Genomic DNA, 22,000 nt, shown 5'->3' on the forward strand with positions numbered 1-22,000 from the left:
GTGAGGTATAGGGCTCCTGTGTGAGGTTAGGGCACACTGGCAATGTGGAGTGCAAGTAAACACACTGACATGTACAGTGTGTTGAGGGTACAAAAGGTTCTGTGAATCTAGTTCAGCATCAGCACATTTGTATATTTAACAATGATGAGGTATCACTACAGAAGATCTGCTGAATTACTGCAATTTAGTTTCTAAATATTGGCCTAACTCCATTAAAGTAGGTGTTCACAAAATACATCCAGACAAAGCTTTGGAGATGATTGCCTGATTCCGCTGTTGTTGAAAAGCCTCAGTTTCACTGGGAGCAAAGTAAAGACTGAGTACTGACCAAAACCCCACCTTGAATAAGAAAGACAGTTCTCAAAATATCACATCTACATTTTCATACTTTTGCCTCAACTTACTGATTATACCAATGCACCAATTTGTAATGGGTTAGAGAGAAGAATGAATAGTAAGCAAATAGAAGCCATAAAAGAAAAAACCCTAGCAGCTGAGACTTCTTTTTTATCTTTTTCTTTTTAATTCCAAAGAAAAGAAAAGAAACTGAAACACTCCAATAAATAGAGGCCAGCTTCTTTGCTGTAGACTCACACTTGGGGAATTTATATTATAATCATGAGAGCAAGACACCTTTTATTTAAAATTAACTTAGCAGCAATTGGAAGGAATCATCTTCTTCCTCTCATTTTCTTGTTAGACCACAGAAGGGTGGCATAACTTTGTTTTCTCAAACGAGAAACAAGTGAGAATAGAGGAGAAAAGAAAGTGGATGGGAAATGTGTCTGGTGTGATCATTCCGGCCACAATTATGTCAATAGAAGTACTCCTGTTCCTGCATCTTCAGGCTAGCATGGCACTGTAGTTCTTCAAAGCCCCAAAGTACTGGTAAATATAATTTCTCACCTTCTCAGAGAAGGGGGAGAAACCTGTGTGGTGTGCAGAGACAAGAGCATATCTTCGTCCTGCTGTAACTGTCTCCTTAAATGCAGCCGCGAGAAGGAACAAGAGACAGAACAGGGGATGAGGATGGCTCCAGAGGCAGTTAACTTGGCTCTCCAGGCATAAGGTGAGGACTGAAGCCTTAGGCTGAAGGTATTTTCGTGTATTCATATCCTATTCCTGCCTCTCTGAGCTAGTACAGATACCTGCAATGCAGGTGGTTTTCAGGGAAATGGAGCACAGACAGCTATAAACTTGCAGAAGACATGGCTGAAGATGCCACAGAGCCAACTGGTCATTCCCTGCACAGATTAAGGGAAAGAGTGAGACACAGAAAAAGATCTAACTTAGGATAATGTAGAACAGAAATAAACATAAAGAAAGAGAAGGCTCTGAAAGAAACCTGGTTTCTGAAAGAAACTGGTGACACAGTACAATTGTCCGGCTGTAAGAACTGCAGGTCTTAGATTTACCTTTGGCATGGCAAGGGGAAAGACGAAGAAGGTGCATAAGCCACGAGCACACACCCTCAGGACACTAATGTGACAATAGGGCCCCAGCTGCCACACCTGCAGCGCTGAGAACAGCAGTGTTAATGTAAGTATGCACTAAGAAGTGTAGTAGTACATCTACAGCCCACAGCACAACAGTACATACAATCCCAGGTGCTGAGCCTTACATGAATAATCCATGCTGATTTCCACCACTGGACAGGTGGAGGCTTTTTCCAGCTTTCCCTTCATGTCAGCTGCATATCTTGAAGAGTATTCTTGACTAAGCAACTTGGTATGATAACACAACCTATTATGCCTTATTCTCAGAGGAACAGAGTGACCCGTGCCTAGCCTACTGCAGTTATTTTGATAATAGTCTTTACTGAACATAGTTTAGAAGAAAATATGTGAATTTTAGCAAAAAGGTAATAGGATGGAAAATCTCAACTTCTCTTCAGGTGGCCGAAGTTTTTTTAAAAGCCACTGGAATTTGCTGCTTCTAAGCAATAAGATTTTCTCCTTTATTGAAAGGTCTGTTCATCATTGTCCCTTAAACAGTAGAGTTACCACTCTACAAAAGGCTGTTAAAATGCAAAAATAGAACTAGGTCATCTTTATGCTGCACGTCAGTGTATGTGCATGGACGTTATTGATCACAGAAATTACACATAAGAGGATCTTAAAATAACATCGGGGGTTGAGATGGCAGCTATCACAGTTGCCTTTTAAGTCCGAAGGTTCAAAATAGAATGGGAACATTACTGAAATGCTAAAAGGAAAATAAAGTTCCTGTTGATACAGGATTGCCTATCCTAATTGTGGAAGGATTTTCTCTGTCCTCCTTTTCTTCTGCTCTCATATCTACTTGGCACTTCCTTCAGTAGGTTGGGCGGTACATCATCAGTAGGGAAGATCAAATAACAGGAAGCTGAAGTCACTCTGTGTACTTCTGAATGATCCTTAAGATTATTTAGAGTACTAAAATTAAATGGCATCTGGTAATATTATGATCATCTCCTTTCAAAACTGTAATTTAAAGTAAGATTTTAAAAGTAGGAATAAGTCCCTTCCCCTATCCAATACCTAGGTGATAATTCCAGGAAAAAACGGGCAGATATTCTTTCATTGTTTCTCATGCTAGGTTCTGAAATTCACAATTCGAAGTGCAAAAAGGAAAGTATTTTTTTAAATTCTGTTTTTTACATTTTCTCTCTCTTCCTGTCTCTAGTGCCTAAGCAGGAAACAGACTTATTTCACCTCTTGCTGAAATTCATCAGTGGCTATGCTAGGAACCATTTAAGAGTAATGAGAATATTACAAACAAGTAACTGGTTCGTGGCCAATGTAAAGTACATAGCAAGAGTTACCACATAAACATCTGCCACATGCTTGGTACAATGCCGTGACTAGAAAGGCCCATGAATACTGGAACGTGACAATGCTTCCAATGCCTCTTCTCAAATCATACAGGGGGTTAAGGATGTTTTCCTTCTAGTGAGAATGTCAAGCTCTTTAACAGGATATGTAACTTGTAGTCACACCACCTATCTGTAAGGTACCATAATAACCTCTTTGCTAGGCTGCATGGTTAGAAATTATTTACTTTAAAAAGAATGAGATGGACATCTAGCAGCTTTACATTTACTCTTACAACATCTAGTTTACTTTGCTGACATTATTATATTTCAAGTTTCCTTTCAGAGGCCTAGAGAAAATTACATGGGCTAAAAATAAGAGTAAAGTTAAGAATATACCATATCACCCCTCCAAAGAAAGCATTTTCTTTTTCAAAAGCAGCTATTTGTCTGATGTTCTGTCTCACCTAATTTTTTCCCCTGAAACTCTTGTGCATATATTTGGATAAAACAACACTATCTAAATAGAAAATAATTTGACTCTAGCAATTATTGAAATAACAATGTGGAAAACATCATAATTAAGCAGCTAAATGTTAAGCTATTATTCTACATACAGGGTCAACCCAAATTACTGTGGCTCATGTAAGTGCTCACTTATAAAAGGCTTGGTGTTGATTAAAAGAGAACCGTATGTAGGACTCCAAGTCCTACAAAATAATTCCAGGAATTTTTGTTTGATTTCCAGCTATTCAAAGGTAACACCTGGAGATTCCAAGAATTAAATTGTCCCTTTCAGAAGATGGTGCCTCAGCATTCACTAAAATAGTTCCAAGCAACTAACCCAAATCAAGCATCAGAAAAGGAAGGGGTCACACCTGAGGACAGAAAGGCAGATTCGAGAGCACTTAGAAAAAATTATAACATGTTTATACTCAATGGCCCAGAAGGATTCATCCTGCACACTTAGAGAAAGGACTTGAGTCCTTTAAGTGCCATTATCATAAAGAAGTCCCTCAACGGATGAAGTTCTGTAAAACTGTCAAAACCAAAGGTGTGCTGTCAAGCCTTAAAAGAGGAGAAAGAACACAATTCAAATAATTTAGTAATAATTTAATTCATTAACTAAGGGACAGGGGAGAGGAAGGGAGGAAGGAGTAGAAATCAACAGTTAATTCATCGAACTTCTTACAGCATCTAGTCAAAACATGGTAATGAGTAACAACTAATAAAGCTTTGTCAAAAACAAATGGAGCTAAACCTAAACAATTTCCTTCCATAACAAAGTAACAGGCCCTTTGTATGTGGGAAAGCTGTAGATATAACAAATCTGGATTTTTAATAAGATTTCAGAATCTGTTTCTAGCAGGTAGGCACAAAATGCTCTAAAAACTTGCATTCAGAGAATAATCCCCAATGGCTCATGTTTTGCTTTGTTTTTTAATGGAAGCATATACTGAACAGAGTTCTGCAGGGATTTCTCGTGTCTCCAATGTTGTGCAATACTTTCATTAAGAAGGAGGACAATGGGACAGAGTCTACATACACATTACATTTGTGGACAACACAAAGCTGGAAGGAGTTTCAAAGGCCTCAAAGGTCAAAATTAAAATTCAAAAGATCCTAAAAAGCTGGGAAAATGGTGTGAAAAAACAAGGTGTATCCTATTAAATGATACACAAGGTTCTATGTATAAGAACAATGACCTAATGAACACAGGCTAGGAATGAGACAGTAAAGAGCAGTCTGACATAAAAGGGTTTCTGAAATTTAGGGGATTGAAGACAAGAAATTGATCAACACCACCATGCTGATGCCAGAGAAGAAATGGTATGCTAGGGTGCATAAATAAGTAGAGATCTTGCAAGATATGAAACATATGAGAAGATAAGAAATGCCAAGCCTCAAGAGGGATATGTTCAGAAAGGCTGGGTTTCTGAGACCTCTGATCATTCTGTATGAGAAGCCTGAAAGCATTCCTATTCTGTAGCGCAGAGACTTCCAAATGCATAAAATGCTGCAGTATAAGGGAAAGTAATCATCTGCTCTCCATATCTCTGGAGAATAAGAGAACTAATGGACTTCAACTGCCTTAAAGGAAATGTAAAACAGAATATAGGACAAGTACTGTAATGGTCAGGACACCACTGGAATAGCATTAGAACTGGACCAGATTGTGCAGGGAGGCTGTGGAGTCCCAGAGTGGGGGCTTTTTAAAAACATGACTAACATATACCAAGGGTACAGATAATCCTCCTGGAGATGAGCATGGGATAAATGAGGTGATCTCTTGAAAAGCCAGTCATTTGTATTTTCCGTCATTCTATGTAACAAGATAACATGCATCCTACTCCGTAATCAGTAAATTGTGTTCTGTGCTATTCTGAAGATAACAAATTATGGCTATTTCTCTGAGAACAGAACTCTAATTCTCACCAACCTTCTGAGTTCTTTCTCTGAGGTTTTGTTTACTTTACCCAGACTAACAAAACAAAAATGGCATCCACATTAATAATACTTGCACATGTGGGTCAGAAAGAAGAGATCCACAACTGGATATTACAGCTTCACGGTAGCACACTGATATATTTTCACCTTTAGAGAGACTCTTCTCCATTGCTGGGTCAGGTATATCAGGACAGAATGTGCCACTGGGATACGCCCAGGTGAGGTACATATTTAAGTGAAGTGTTTCTCAAGCCTCACATTAGCTGGATGATTAGCCAGGGAGATTGTCCTCAACCTTTGCTGACTGAAGTGGAATAATGCTGAGCAACTTCCTTCCAACTTTAACTCTACCTCTACCTTAAATCTTAACTCTTCAATTGCCTTTGCTAACAATCAACATGAGTATCCTGCAGGCAATTTGCTGCATCCACAAGCTATACGCAGGGGACCACTCAGTTACTGCTTGGACATAAGAGCAAATAACAACAACATGAAGTAGGTAATGTGTTTGCTTTTATAATTTTTATACTGTCTAGTCAATTCCTTCTAAAGAGACAGCTGACAAACTAGTGGAATGCCTGAAGTGAGGGAATTTTAATTGTATACAAGCTGCATAAAAATTTACACTTATTGGTCATCAATAACCATTACGGTAAGAGAAAACAATAAAAAGGGATATAAACATTCACAATAAATATTATGATAGACACATTCCCATTAAATATATTAATTGTTGGAAGGAAAGTAATTTCAATGAAAGACAAAACTGGCAAAATAAAGAATGTGAGCTAGCTGGTACTTCTTAGCAGACTCTTTTTACTTCTGTGAAAAGGTACAAAAGTGTTTGATTTGTAAAACAGCTGATGCCTTTTGGGGAAAGAACATTCTGCTGGGCAAAAAAAAATAAATCTGTTGTGAAAGTAAAATTTGCTGGATTTCTCTTTTCTTAATTTGCAGAGCTAAGGACATTTGTAGTGCTCAAAGTCTGTATAACTGGTGGGTTTAATTAATTTCTCAACACTGTTACTTGAGGCAAAAGGAGATGAAGAAAACCAGAAATGTGGGTGGGAGTGAGAACACAGCAATGCTCCCTGCCCTCCCACAACTCAAGCACTGGAAATTGATATGAAAGCAGGGTCTTGATATCTCAAGAGTTCATCTGCTTATTGCCTTCTTAGAGGTTATAATCCTCCTTGTTTGTGAAGCCACAATGGATTGCTCCAGAGATTACAATGTCTCAAATCCTATCAAAGGATTATAAGTCTGTCAGGTTGTGAGTAATTACGAAGGAAAAGCAAACCTTCAGAGGACACAAATAACCTTCATAAAAGGAGATGTGGTGTCACAGACTAAAAGTCTACATGAAAAACCAACTTCAGACTGTAGCACTTGTGCAAAGCAAGAGCCCAGAAAATATTACAAGAACGTGAGTGCAATAGTACAGCATGGAGCCCAAGGGAGATGGAAAGCAGAAGAGAGGCTTCCAGCCAGTTTAGTCACAAGGCCAGTGATATCCCACCCTCCCACCTTCCTCGGATGGCAGTAAAACAGCCAACTGATTTCACAGAACTCTGCTCCTACATGCTCGGAGTCTAACCAGAAACAAGGAGCCCAAACCTGAAACATGATGAAGACCCCATCTCCTAAATCACTGCGACCACAAAGAATTGAGCATCTCACAGCATCTTCAATTAGAAGACAGCGGGAAACTTCAGTCACCAGCTCTTGAATTTAACTGATACACAAAGATGCTGTTATCTCTTTCCCAATTTGTAATCTGAACAGAGTTCCAAAGAACTCACAGGCATAAGATTCTTATATATATAATTCCCATAGATTTAAACATAAACTGGCAGCAGCACATTAGTAAGAAAAAGGCCCTATTACAGGAACATTGCGTATACTTTCCTGGCTGCACTCAGATGGCAGGGGACCCCCACACCTCTTTTGCCACAGTACTACTAAGCTTCTTTCTTTTACATTTCAACCTGCCCTAAAATCACTATTTGAGGAAATATAATCTCTGACTCTCACATAGGTAAGTGCCTGAAGGACATAGATAGAAAATTAAAGGGGTGGAAAGGGGAGGAGTTGTACTGTAAGATCAGTGATGTCCTCATCTGCACTTCAGATAAAAGCACAGAAAATGAAGAGTCCACCTGGTTTTGAGTGCCTGTAGATACCACTGCCTTCACCTAACGCCAGCACAGAATTCTACTACACTGGAAGGAAACTTAGGAATTTTGCCATTTAAATACAGGCAGGGGGCATTGTTTGAGCAACAGCAGCACCCCAGCTGCACAGCTCCCTGTATGTCTCTGCAGTTTACCTCTCCTGCCAGAGGGATTCTAGTGTGCTCCTCCTAACATACACACCAAAGGCAGAGCACTGTGGATTTAGTGACCTGGCTCCTTGATCTTCTTTCCCATGCCCAGATGAGTGACATTATCTCTGAAAATCAGCTCATGAATCTCCCTGCTGTAATGCTTTCTCATAAAGACTGCATCCACAATAACGTTGTTCATCAGTGTCTCAAATTAGATCTACAAGGTGCTAAGAGTTACTGTGCCATCCTATCGCTTGCCAATTTTCAAGTTGAACCAACAGGAATTTTGGCATTAGTCAGCACTACAAACCCTGCTGTTTCACAAACACTTGCAGCAGGGGATACACTTCACTTGCCTGTGTTCCATGCTGCCAGCACAGCCCCAGCACCACTGTGTCACAAGGAGTTTAATACCTTTTCGAGTTTGACTGTGCAATTGAAGATGTTCCTACGTCCAGCATTTTTCTATTTTGGAGAAAAAAGCTTCTCCTCAGAAATCTCCTGAGGGTATCTTTATGTGAAAGACCATGTAACCTCTACCATGGAAGACAGCAACAGACCAAGAGGTTAATCATGTAGGAAGTGAATAGAAAACATACAGCACTATATGTCAGTATGCCGAGAGACACTTGTATTCAGTGGCACGATGGAGAATAAAGAGTAGAGCATGTAGCATGGGACTACCTCCTACAATTGCTTGATAGGACAGGGGAAGGCACAAGACAGTATGTTTGATGACAGGCATTTACACTGTAGACTGTCACTTCCATTAAACAGAAACATTTTTTTTTCTGGATGAAATGCCATCCCACTCATCTCAGATCCTTTTTGTGACGGTGATTAGATGGGTAGGTTGTCTGTGTTACAAGAATGTTTTTGTGATATGATGTGGAGACAGAAGAGATAACTGGCTAGCATAAACTGCCATGAAAAATATTATTGTCTCAGAGCTATCACATTTAGGGAAAACATGACTACTCACATGACTTGGGCATCACTGTTGAGAAAACAAAAAAGTCTGCATAGCATAAAGGACAGACTTGTAGGGATGACTTACAATAACATTATATACAGAATAACACGACTCCATGTGTTACTGAGGGTGGAACCTCATCTCAGAAACTGCATTGCAAGGGTACAAGTTGAGAAGTGGCCACAGTAAGATCAAAGCTTGGAAAGACTGCCAGATGAAGAAAAGTTGAAAGGAGTGAAATTATTTACTTCAAAAAAGAGACAACTATTTGAAAAGCAGGAAAAAAAAACCCCATATAAAATAATGAACATTACAGAAGCTAGATTACAAGCACCTGTCCTTGCTAAAGTACAGAATCAGTTACATTGCAAGGCAGAGAAATTCAGACTGGATGACATGAATGCTTTTCAGTGTAGGACTTGTACTAGTTGGGGGAAAATGTTGCTGCAGAGTGCTCTCAATTCAACAAGAGCTGAAATTTCATTTTATGACTATGTGGAGAACAAGACCATACGTATTTCTAACAGTTAATAAAGCAAACCAAAGAGTTTAAGAAGATTGCTGTTTTGGGGCATAACCCCTAGTATAAGGTGTAAGCACACACCTTTCAGAGACAAAGTTGCATATTTCCACTGGGGCTTTTGTACCCTCCTGTCACACATTTACCATGAGAGGGACCGCACATATTAGTGTATGTTTATATGTGCACTAACACCTATTGGGTGTGCAGCAGCCTGATTCTGACATACCAGCTGTTGCAGGACATACCCTTGTATACTCCTGCATGCAATGATGCTCTGGATGTGAGCATCCTTTAAAAACAGAACAGTTAATACAAATCTGAAGGAAAGGGCAAAGAATCTAAATAAAAAGAAAATGACAATGGCAATTGAGTACCTACAAAGAGACAAAAACTCAAATTATGTAGGTGTAGGAAAATGCACACACAAAAAAACTGAGAGAGGGTCAGTTCAACTGCATTGGGACAACCTACAGAGAGGCAAAAGCAAGTATATAGACCAATTATCTGAGTTTCAGATCAACATGAGCCGCAGTCCCATCAATGGAGAACAGTCTTATTATCCAAGAAGGAATGGGTCTGAAAGGAATTGGTTTACAGCCATAGTCGAGCTGTTAGAATCCCACAGCTTTCATCACATCTGGTATTTTTCAGAAATGGCACCTGCAGTTTCTGTTGGTCAGGTTTGTAGGAGTATGAGTATGGATTTGCAATGACGGATGCACTAGTCTTATAATTAAGTATAACACACTCAAAACAAACACGCATCTCGGTGGCAGTGCAGTTATGAATGGGAAGGGAGCAATTTTGTACTGGTATTCTCTAATCGCTCAGACCTCTCACTTTTCATAGCTGTTATTTTCAATTTTAGTTAGTTCAGGCCATAGCTTTTTCTCTTGAGATTCTGCAAATGCTCAGCTATTATTATATTTTGCTTTGAATTTTCCCTTTTCCCCCCTTGACTTCCAGTGTTCTTTTGTCTGTCTTGTTCTTATTTCTTTTGTATGCATGTCTGCAGGTGGCTTTTATAGCAAAATCTCACTCTGCATTCCTGCCCATCCCCACCCTCTCCTGTTTTGTTACTGCATCGCCCCTCTCATTGTTCTTTTCCTCATGCCTGTAACCGCTCATTTACTAATAGATTCCATTCTGTGCCTGTGGAGTTTTTTCATTCTCCCTGTCTTCAAGCACCAAATCATTGACTCCATTGCCACAGAAAGGAGTGAATCCCCAGGCCACTACAGAACAGGTTTCTCACTCCCAAGGCTGAAGAGGAGAAGAACAGTGGCTGAGCTTAAGGGATGTTCATGGCAGGTTGTTGGCTCACAGTGAACAAGCTTATTATTGCTAGCAGCCTACTGGCATATCTTCCTCTAATCCTGAGTATTTCCCATAACTCTGGCAGCTTCTTGACAAGAATAATCAAACTAGGTGAGCAGCACAACATATTCTATTAACAGGGCAGAAAACAGAACAAACAAACAAAAAGTTTTGGGACCTTTGCCTTGTCTTACCACGTTCATATCAAAGGTATGCCAGGTGTTTTCACCTTTGGTTCCTATTTGTATTTAATAATTGCTGAGATGCTCCTTCCTTGATTTCTGAATGAAGAGCGTAAATTAGATATAACACCATCTTAACCGGATAGAGCGTAGCATAACTACAGCAACCAACTACATTATTGTTGTCACTGTGATACACACCAAAGTAACTCCACAGTTCACAATCAAGGAGTGGGGGAAACACTCCAAAAAAAACCCAAAAAAACCAAACCAAACCATTTTCACTTGAAAAATGCAGTAAGCTGTTACCTGTGACATCCAGATACAAGTTTCAATTGCACAGGGTGAGAAATAGGTCAGGATTACAAAGAGATATGGTAATGATCAGTCTTCATCAACTACTAGGACTGTGACCAGAAGCCGATGCCTGAACCATTTCAAAGGCTGGGATGTACAACCTGCCTGTCTCATTTTCTGCCCAGCAGACATCTAGCTTTTGTGGGGTGAGCTCTCGCCTGCTTTTTTAAAATCCTATTTTGGATCTGGTAGTTGGAAGACAGAAAGCAAACCACTAATACTGTGTCCAGAATGACTCCTCAAAGTCTTGGGAGGGCACGAAGCAGCCTGCTTCAGCAGAAAATAAGAAAGGTTGTGAATACTGCAGGGTTTTGATAGCAACACCAGTGTCAATCAGGTCTGTTTCTGCTAGAAGCTGTGGCACAAACAGTTTGTTGACTCTCTGTAATGTTCATATTCTCCATCTTTTAAAAATAAATACATAAATTGGCAGTGGCACCTTGCAGCTGGTTATATGGGATACTGTGCTGGACAATGTACCAGTGACAGGTTGCCAAAAGCACTGTATCAGCACAGCCACAGCTTTCAGGTTAAAGTTGTTCCCATCCAGTGAAGCCAGCTATTTGCAAATACCAATCACAGAGTGTCTGGTTTAGAAGTATAAAGTACTTAGCTTGGCAGTAGAGGTCAGTGATAAAGCTGGTAGAGGTTTTTCTTGGTAAACTTTCTTCCAATTGAAACCACTCCCTTGTATCCCAAAATATTTTAAATAATCCAATAGACTACTATTTGCTCCCCAAAATTCAACATTTATTTTTTCCCAATTTCAGGAAAAAAAGTCAAATCCTCAAATTGGAAAATCTCAAATTTCACAGAGAGATCTTGAGAAGCCATTGTAGACAAATTTCTTTATTTCATGAGAGAATCCCTATTCCGTATTGCTGAGATCAAACCACTATTTACAAGTATAAGACAACACTGCCAAGGCAGTGTTTTTAGTTACAAATGTAGATTGTCACAGAGTATGCAAGTCCTGTTTTAAACCTCCTTGTTGCTCATGGCTAAGCCTGTGCTCTCCCCAGTGGTTAGACTTATGCTCCCCATCCCCGTGTGTGCTGCAGGATTTGCATTATACCACTGTACGCCAATCATGAGCATTTCCAAAATAGCATCCAAATATAGGTGAACTTACCCATCATCACTACATTAACTACGTGGGGAGAAACCAATATGCTTATATTTTCCATTCAGAATTCTCCCCAAAATTCCCATCTGCTCACTTATCTTTAGAAACCCAAAGCTAAGGAATGAGATCACATAGTTCAGAAAGCTTGCAAACAAATGCAACATTCACCAGATACAGCCAGTTAGACTAAAACTTGATATGATTCAGATTTAGGCAGATGTATGTATCAAGCTGAGATTTTCCTTTTAGGCCCTAGGAATCCATTCCAATGGGAGTTTCTTTATAAAGAGGAATTGTTCTTCAATATAGTCCAATGGACTTTGCCAGAGTTTGGCCTTTCGCTTAATTTACTTTGCGCACATGGCTAACTGAATGAGTGATTTGAACTGTCTTCTATGTGATGACTTAGTCTTGTGTAAGCATCTGGGTATGAGTGAAGGGCACCGTGCAGTCACTGCAGCAGTGAAAGAATGGCTGTCATTAATTGCTTGAAATTCATAATTCAGGAGAGTTCTGGGCTTTTAACAAGACAAAAGAGAAGTCAAAGATGATCTGGAAATGGAAAAAAGGTTTCTTTACATCTTCACAAACACTCAAACAACCAAATCCATAGTCTGCCAGGGAAAAACCGGGACAAAACCCAGGTACACTGAATTCATTTTCCCCAGTACATTTCTGGGGTAACTTTCTTCACTACATTTAAAAAGATGACTAAGTAAAAAGCATAGGTCTCAGTAAGAAAGACAGCTAAAAAAAAAAAGAACAAACCAGTTCTGATTAACTACACCTTATTTACTTTGGTTTTGCAAGTCTTCACAGCTGCAAGTCACTTCGACAGTATAGAAATACCAGTGCACACAATACTTTCATCACAGTGAAATCATGATGTTTTGACAGAGGGAATAATAAGAATTGCCACAAAGGAACTTCATAGTAGTAGCATCTATGAAGTGCCGATTTAGCTGTATTCAGAAAACAAAATTAGTGGATGTAGCGGAAAAAGGTTGACACCTTCCTTATATTATAGGTCCCACCCATGCTGGTGTCTGTAGAACTGCCGTGTTACCAGAGCTAGCACCTGGCTGTGCTAGCATTCCTCCTCAAGTGTACCTGTAGATGCAACCAGAAAAAAGAGATATTGGGAAGATATGGATAGTTTGGAAAGAGTGGTCAGCTATTTTATGGTTCAAGACACTCGAGTAAGAGGCTTTCCTCAGCTGTACTCTAGAGACAGAATGGGAACAGAACAGGATTTCAGGAATTCTTTCTCTAAGATCAAGACTTAGTTACATCAAACATGCCAGTACTATAGCTGAACAGAAACTTACTGAGAGCTTTTGTTTATTAGAAAACAGCAATTAATTAAAATAACAATCGTTTCTGTGAAAGGGTTGACTTAATAAACTTACCCTTTCAAGGTAAACCTATCAGAAAGGACTCAAAAAGTGTTCCTATACTTTTTGGAGGAACTCTGAATGGAAACATTTCTGGGTTTCAATCCAAAATAACATTTCTGTTTTTAAAAATGAGCCAAATTATTTATATAATTTTGAAATCATAACTGTTTCTCCTGATCTGACACAACATTTAAAAAAAAAATTAAAAAAAATTCCAACTTCTGATTTAATTTGTATGATAAAACAAACTTACAGAAAAACTCTTTTGTTATGGGAAAATAATTTCTCATTCAGCTCTACCTACTATCTACAACCAGTTTGTTCCAACCAGTAACAGTAAGAAGAGCCAGTGTTACTAGATGGTAGCACTTCTACTGTTTTTCTGGAGTTGCCTCTAGGTGCCCTCATGATTTGTATGTTGTAGGAGGATGTGACCACATTGCTCTGCAGAGGCAGGGGCAGCCTCACCCTGCACAGCAGGGACTGCACCAGGTAGCAATAATGGTGAAGAAGAAAGTTAAAAACACCTCAGGTTTCCTTTTCTCTCCCAGCAGTAAATGTGTTAACTGACTTCAGAGCTCCTGCTCATGTACTCGGTTTCATTAATGTGCTATGGAAAGCCAAGTGGCTCGATTCCCTTAAAATCCTGGCAAACTGCAGGAATATTTGGCTCCTGCCAGATACTGTGGGCACTTGGGGAGTGGTCCATTCACTCCACCACCACAAGCCTTCTTTCCCCTAAGTGCCCAGCTTTCTCTCTACATGATCATACACCAGTACTTGATGCTGTGGAAGTTACTGTGTTGTCACAATTCTGCACCATGGTTTCACTGCAGGAGAAAATGCACTCATCTGTGATTTCAGAAGCCATGATAAGGTTCTAGGATTGACAATCAGCTTCAAATAGCTCAAAATACACAGCCTGGAAAAAGACTCAGCAAAAAAAGATATGCTGACCATGTTGAAAACTGTTGAAATTTAGGTTTGCAAACTGAGTGCAGCATACAATTCTGACCAAACTTTTTAGGGACTGGAATCAAACATCAATAACAACTAATAAATTATGGTACATCTTGAAAAGTATCCAGGCTATATAAGATATAGCCTGGATATATAAAGGAACAAATCAACTCCAGAATGGATATAGGGTAAGTGCTGGGATGGAACTCTACATAAGCAGTAATTAGCTCCTGCTTTTAGTTATGTCTGCTACAGAAAATGTCATCATGGTGTGATACTATGATACTGTTTCTGTCACGGAAAAGGAGAAAACATAAGGACAAAGTCTGAGCTTTGAAGAAATTACCTAATGATGGTCATTAGGCAAAATTGCACATTCTACACTGTGGGGCATGTCTACAGAACACAATATAATGCTGTGCAAATAACCAAGGTGATTCTTGTATTAAAAGCTTATACGTGGCAGCCTGCCTGATTAAATCAGCCTGGCTATTCAACTGCACAAGACAGAGTGATGCTACTGCCCTGTATTCAAGCTAGTTCAGAATAAACTTCAAGTTTTGGTTTGTATCTTAATGCTGCAGCAAATTCGGTCTTTGTGTTGGTGTTCAATTGTTTCGAAAATCTATTTTTTAATTCCAAGATACTTTTTATACAAGAGTTAACAGATATTGCTACAATCATTCGTCAACCTTTAATGCCATTAACTGAGGTACAGGTTTGCTATACTCAAAATCCCACTTCATAGTAAATAGTGTTTTGTTTCATTAAATCTCATGATTCAGTCTAAACTGTACTGAATAATGATGTTAAAACCTTAAGACTGGTTTATTTTTTTCTTAATGCTTGTTTGTTTTCTTTAATACAGATGCACCACAGATGAATAATGTCATGCCAACATCTCCCCTCCTTCCTCAGATGGCACATCAACATTCGTATCCCAGCCTGGGACAGATCACAAACCCATATGAGCAACAGCCCCCAGGCAAAGAGCTTAACAAGTACGCCTCTCTAAAAGCAGTTGGTAAGTAAGCAACATGATGCATGACTTCTTCAGAGCAGCATGTTGCAACAATTTGCTGTTGTCAGCTGACATTCTGCTTCAAAGTGAAAAACAACGTCTTGCTCATCTGGACTTCTTCATGACAGAATTTCATATAGAATACCATGTTAGTTAGAAGTGTAAGAAAATTACATGTAAGTATTGGTGATCACATGCAGGTAGTTAGAAATTCATCCAGAACACCTCCATACCTACTGTACACCATTCATCAGCAAGTTTCACCTGGTACATGCACAGTGTTCAGCCTGAGTTCTTTATGCCCTGAATATACCTCCCTATGCATTTCAGTATGTATTTTCTATACCTGTCTCAACAAATGAGAGAGAAAAACATCAGATGTGTTGCAAATGCAAAGCATATAATTTAGACACCTGCTAAATACTTCCCAAAAGAAAAGGTACTTGTATGCTTGTGAAGTAAGAGCTTTCCCATTTTCTGCAAGATGTGCATTAGTAGGTCACTAGAGGAATATTCTGAGGCTGTATGATTTCAAACAATTAGTTCATCAGAAAGCTTCTAATAAAGATCACAGTGGTGGCTATTTCCTGTGACTGATTAGTATCATACTATGATTTTAAACAAAGAGGAGAAGATCCTCAAAGAAGGAGTTGTGGGGAGGGAAAAGGACAATAGTGGAGAAAGATTTCAACATAATTTTCCTAAGCATAGCATAAGCGGAAGTTGGTAATACTTTTCAGGGGCTGTAAATACCTGCTCACACCATATGAAGACAGAAAACCTTTATCACCTTACGTTTCAGGCCCCTTTTAGGCAACACTAAATTACGAACTGGGGGTGTGTATTCATAGCTTCTCACTAACCCTTGCTCAGCTTACATATACGGATGTTACCATCATTCCCCCTGAATTTAGAGCAGTATCACACTGCCTATTTCCAGACAGAGCTATTTAGCTCAGAAAAACCACAGAATAGCTGAGAACATTCTGACTTAGGAATCTAGTATTCATCATGCCAGAAAAAAATTCCATCACAAGCTGACATTCCCTTATCTGAACTTCAGGATAGCAGACCTCTAACAAAATGTGTGCTGAAGCCCCATCTCAAATAGTTTGGCTTTGCTTTATCTTGCTGGTTTTGATTGTTGCAAGCGGCGTTTTTAAATCCGTTTGTAAAAGACAAGGGTTAATAGCTTTCTGCTGAAATCTGAGTTCAGACAGAGTAGCTTTATAATTCCTTCTTCAAAGGGTGATACTGTGTAATGATGTGGTGATTGTCACAGATTTATGCACTGATACCAGCCTTCTTCCTCAGATGTCAATTTAGGTCAAGCCAATCATCAAAGCCAAATGGTACTTAAGCATACTAAAATGAGAGATGAAACACTTAAAAGAACCTTCTCTCATCTGCCCAAGAGCCACTGAATGTACTTGTTTTTTTTTAAATTATTAAATTAGAATGTAGATATTTCTTGGGTGTCTGAGTACAAGTTTTTAAAGCAGCTAGATTATAACCATACAGTTAAATCAACCTTGAAAGATTGTGCACTTCAACTCCAGAAGTTGTGTAAAGCCTCTCAGAATCTTAAACTAAATTAAACATAACTTGCAGGGGACATTTTGTTCCAGGAGGATTGTACCATCTTTCCATACTTTCCCCCTATCATTCCTTTCCGCTCCCTCCCCTGTCCCTTCCCCACCCCCCCACCCCCCATAGCTTTCAGCAGAAAACAATAGAGATTTTGAAGCTGTGATACATTCGCCCCTTCTGCCTGGAGCAAGAGTTAAATATGCTCAGTTTATAACCACTTTCAGACTCTCAAGGCCACGATTCCTCCTAAGAGATACTTCTTGAGTACATCCCAAGGCCACAAAGAGGTTTTTCCATAATGCCAGCCAGGTCTGGGCTTGTGACCATGCTGACATCAAGCTACCCAGACCGCAAATTGCAAAGTTCAGATTGGCTTTATAAGACTTGTGAGAGAAAACAGCAACCAGCCCACATCAGGCCTACCAATACGGATTTAACCTCACAATGTCTTTTGAACAAACAGACATAGGCTGAGTTCACCCTGACCTGGTATTCATGTCACAGGGCAATGGCATTTTTCAGATGCTAACTTTGAGTCGCATTAACTCATCCCCATAGCAGTTAATGAGTGTGTGTAGTCCATTTCCCTTTGCATTCATTGATAGCAGCTTGAGGATGGATTCATTTGTCACAACAGAAATGTAATAGAAGATGTGTTTTACATTCCTCCACGTGTGTGAAACAGATCATATGCATTTAAGTGCTTCTTACACTGTATGATCCCATTGTTTGGGTGTTGTCCACTTAATTCTCTTCTGCAAGGGGAAGGAGGGAGTGGAGGAGGAAGCATTCCTATTGCTTTGTAACAACTGTAGCTATAGTACGTTAATATCACTCATTATAATGTGGCCATGAGTGGCAAGAAGTTTAGATAACTGAAAAAGGGATGCTTTACCAGACGCAGTATTAAATTAACTTCCACACAGCTGCTTTCTTCTGGACTACAGATGTCCTAAAAATTTGGCTGTCTAATTTTAGAAGTGAGCTACTCATCCCTCAGTGAGTGGCTGCTGTGAAAATTCAGTTCATAGAAATGAAGCGAGTCACAGTGATCTTGATCATGTTCAGGATCTGCAATAAATTCAGTACCTAAAACTCAAGCACTTGTGAAAACAAGAGAAACAATGCCATTGCTATTAATTTGCATGGAAGCAAATGCATTAATTTGCATTTGCACTGAAGGAGAATGACCAATGCCTTGGTACTGAGGACAGGTTGATCCCTAGGAAGCTATTTTAAAGCTACACCCTAGACTCCAAATCATAAAGCTGAGCAGAGCGCAATTTGAAGTAGGACTGTTCATGCACGTATGCAATGCAGTGTGTGCACTGAGAGTGTCTGATTCAGCACAACAGGGGAGAAGAGAGTTAAAAAGGCCAATGTGGTTTTATTTTATTTAAAAAGCAAAATATTTTTATGTGAACCAGTTCAAACTGCACAGTCAAACCCTTACTCAGTGGAAGAAGATATTTTCCTCATTACTTGTTAGGAATTTCTTTATTTGTTGCAGCCTTCAGAATTCCTTAAGCACTGACCAGCGGCTACTGACCAAATTCACCTTTTCCTCTTACTGTCTGCTGGCATTTACATCTCTGAATGATTTGAGGACATTCTGTGCCTATCTTATATTCTCATATGAGTGCTTGGAGTACAAACAAGGTAATAGTGAGGTGAGATTTACTTACTGTTTTCCTCACTGCACCGGAATTTCACTTTCCTTACACATACCTTAACACATACACTACCAGGGAATAATCAGCAGAAGGTAGAGGACCCCTTGGAAATGAGTCAGAGTAACGCATACTTCCCAAAAGAATAGATAAGCAGCCAATGTGTCTGATAAGTGCACTGTGTTCGTCCATTATTCGTCCATTTTTTGAGCCAGAGAATGTTTTTCAACAGTGCCAAATTTGTCCCACCAAAGAATGTGCTTTTGCAGTATTTGATTATTTATGTGAAAAGTGCAAAAAGAGGTTTTTCTGCATAAATTATTCTTATTTCCAGTTCATCAACCATGTTTTTACTCCATGCTTAAATGGTTATTGCTCACTTAAGCAATCCTGACATGCCTAAAGCTACAAGTGGATGGAGATCTTGTATGTGAACACCTTCATGAAATTGAAGTCCCAGGACATGCAAAGGTAGCTCATCACAAATTTTTATACACATCATTTAGACACATTCAGAAAGCATGAACAATCCCACTTCAAGTTCCACTCTGCTAAGCTGTAAGAATTGGAGTCCATCCTGTTGCTTAATAAGAGTTTTCTAGAGCTCAAATGTGCCTCCCTATACTGCAGTATTAGCTGTATTTATTCAGGGCAATTGTTCTGCAAACCTGGCTCAGTAACAGCTCATTTTCTTCCCTGAGTTTCAAGGAGTGCAAGGTGACCAATGTTTTTCAGAGCCTTTTTCAAAAATTAATACGCCAAACCCAACTTTTTAAAGCTATCAGAGAGGTACACAAGACATACACGTGCATATTGAGAATACAAATATTTCTACAGTTTAACATGATTATATTTTAGATTTCTTTCATAAATTTTCTTCTTCCTCTCTCCCTCCACACACAAACCTTTACGGAACTGACTGGGCGGGACTTGAGAAGACATAACTCAGCCAGTTTACTGAAACTAAGACCCAAAAAGCCTTCAGTAATACTGCTAGTCTCCTGCGGGATGAAATCAGATCTAATTGGTTGGATATAGTGAAGCCAGAGAGTGGCAGCAGACTCACCATCACATAGGTGAGCCTACAGGTCCCAGCATTTCTTGAAGCTTCCCAGTTCTTTGGAATGTTAGACAGTGCTCCAGCTCTGCTTGCAGCTGCAAAACTCCAAAGTGAGATTCTGCAAATCTGGCATTCAAAGAATAAATATCTCCTCCTTAGGTCACTATTTCTATGTAGAAGATATTGTGGCCGCAAGTGCCACATGGCAATGTCTCCCTCCAAAAGGTGAAGCATGTGAGAAAACTGTCTGATTTGTCCTTCACACGTACATACACAGAAGGATATAAAGGGGAAGATCACCATAAGGTTAACACTAAGGTGTTTTCTTTGAATCATCCTCTTGTCTGATGTGAAATTTGGTAGTGCCTTCTCTTAAGCTTCAGATCTTCATTTTCCATAGAAATGAGCGTAACTCTATGCTGATACAAGATCTGTTTCATGAGAATAAAAGTGACTTCACACCTGCCCCGTAAGAATCTGATTCCTATCTCACCAGAAGAGGAGATTCTGTACCGTTCCCTATTGTGCTTTGAGCTGGAAAGAAATACTGTAGTTGGAAAAATGGAAACACCCAACAGGGAAAAAGGCCTGCCCTTCCATTCACAGGGGTTGAAATAGTTCACTGTTGGAAAAACACCCTACAGAATTACTGGACATAATATGATTGTGTTACTTTACTTCCCTATACCAACCCACTGTTATAGTGACAGATATATATTCACATTTCTTTATAAGGCTTAAAAAGGAATTGTGCTTTCATTTCAAAGAGTAAAGAAATTTTCAGCTACTACTTCCATAAGCAGTTGCACAAAAATGGATTTAAAAAATCTGGGACATGGGAGTAGCTCCCTGTACCTAACACCACGGAAACAGGGAAGTACAGATTAATGCATCATTTGTCATATCCAGAGGGCAATTCAGTTAAAGATTTCATATATCTAGAGGTATGTTCCATGACCTGGGTAATGCTAGATGAGGCAATCTGCCCGATTCAACACTGGAACTATGGATCTGTCTCAAGGAAGTATAACATAAAAGCTTGGTATCTTTTTAACATTGTAATTGACTTAGGCCAGCTTTTGAGCATTCATTTGTTAAGGAAGTCTTTCAATCTTTAATCCTTGCTTCTCCTTCAGGCACAGGAGAAAAGCCAAGGAGGAGCCAGCCCCACCTCATCACCCCACTGCTGGCACTGTTCCCCCAGCCTTTCCATTGCCCAGCCAGATGCAGTGCCAGTGCCACCGGTTCTACCTTCCCCTCTGCTGAGGCACCCCCTCCCCGCCTTACTTCACATCCTGCCCAGTGCATACAGACTTCCAAGAGCTTTTCTTGCTTCCCCTAAATCATTTAATTGCTTTCTCTGTTATTTACCATACTGGCTTCCGACACCCGCAGGCACTCTGTCATAGGTAAATAAAAAAATGCTTGCAGAGACTTGATCAAAATATTTTCCTGTTTTATCATCCAGCACACTCATTTCTTCTTCCAGCGTGGTAACCATATTTTAATTATAAATATGTTGTTTGTGCAAAGGCTTAGTATCTTGAGCAAGATCATCTGCATCTCTGACATTCTTTTACAGCCTTTCAAAAGAAAAGACTTTTTCATATAGAATCAAATACTTTTAAATTAAATTAATTCAATAATTTCAGGTGATATTCTTTCTAAGGCTGGGGAATTCTGCTGTAAGCAATCAGACATCCAAGCAGCCTTTGCCCATACCATCCTTTTGCAAATACATGGAGCTGGGAGAATGTAATGCTTTTGGGATACATGGGTCTTAGAAGAAACAACATCTAGGCTGCTGGGAGGAAACTGCAAATAGTCTTTCTTTTACAAGAAGCAGTTTTAGCACCAGAATAAGATGCTCTCAAACATTTCCATCTATGTGTCTCATTTTTAAGACTTTAGCAGCACATTGAACTTGTGAAAGAAAGGAAATCTCACCTTCAGGTGCATTTAGTTGAGGTTTATTCTCAGGATTTTTTGGTTTCTGGGTTGGAATCACACCTAGGGAATTTGTTTTTTCTGAATTTGGTCCACTAAATGGTCTTATGATGGATGAAGACTATTTATAAGGAACTATTAAATTCTTAACCTATTTCTCATGCCAAAATAGCAAATTTAGATCTGCGCATCCTTAAGTCTTGTTCTTGAAATTGATATTCTTTCCATCCATGTTCTCTACAGTAGATCTCCTACAATGGAGAAACAGCCATTTTATCTTGCTACCAGCATTTCACGTGAAAATGAAACCCT

The 22,000-nt window shown here is 39.4% G+C and overlaps 1 protein-coding gene across 2 annotated transcripts in view; it reads left to right on the forward strand.

Moving 5' to 3' along the window:
• SHISA9 (shisa family member 9) overlaps window positions 1-22,000 on the forward strand; it is a 198,017-nt gene that overhangs the window by 159,496 nt on the left and 16,521 nt on the right. For both annotated transcript variants that reach the window (XM_030483846.1, XM_030483844.1), the window contains one exon: window positions 15,269-15,424. In XM_030483846.1, coding sequence (XP_030339706.1) covers window positions 15,269-15,424 — 156 coding nt within the window. The remainder of the gene's footprint in view (window positions 1-15,268; window positions 15,425-22,000) is intronic.

Source organism: Strigops habroptila, chromosome 4 (assembly GCF_004027225.2).
Source record: "Strigops habroptila isolate Jane chromosome 4, bStrHab1.2.pri, whole genome shotgun sequence".
In the NCBI taxonomy this organism is placed as follows: domain Eukaryota; kingdom Metazoa; phylum Chordata; class Aves; order Psittaciformes; family Psittacidae; genus Strigops; species Strigops habroptila.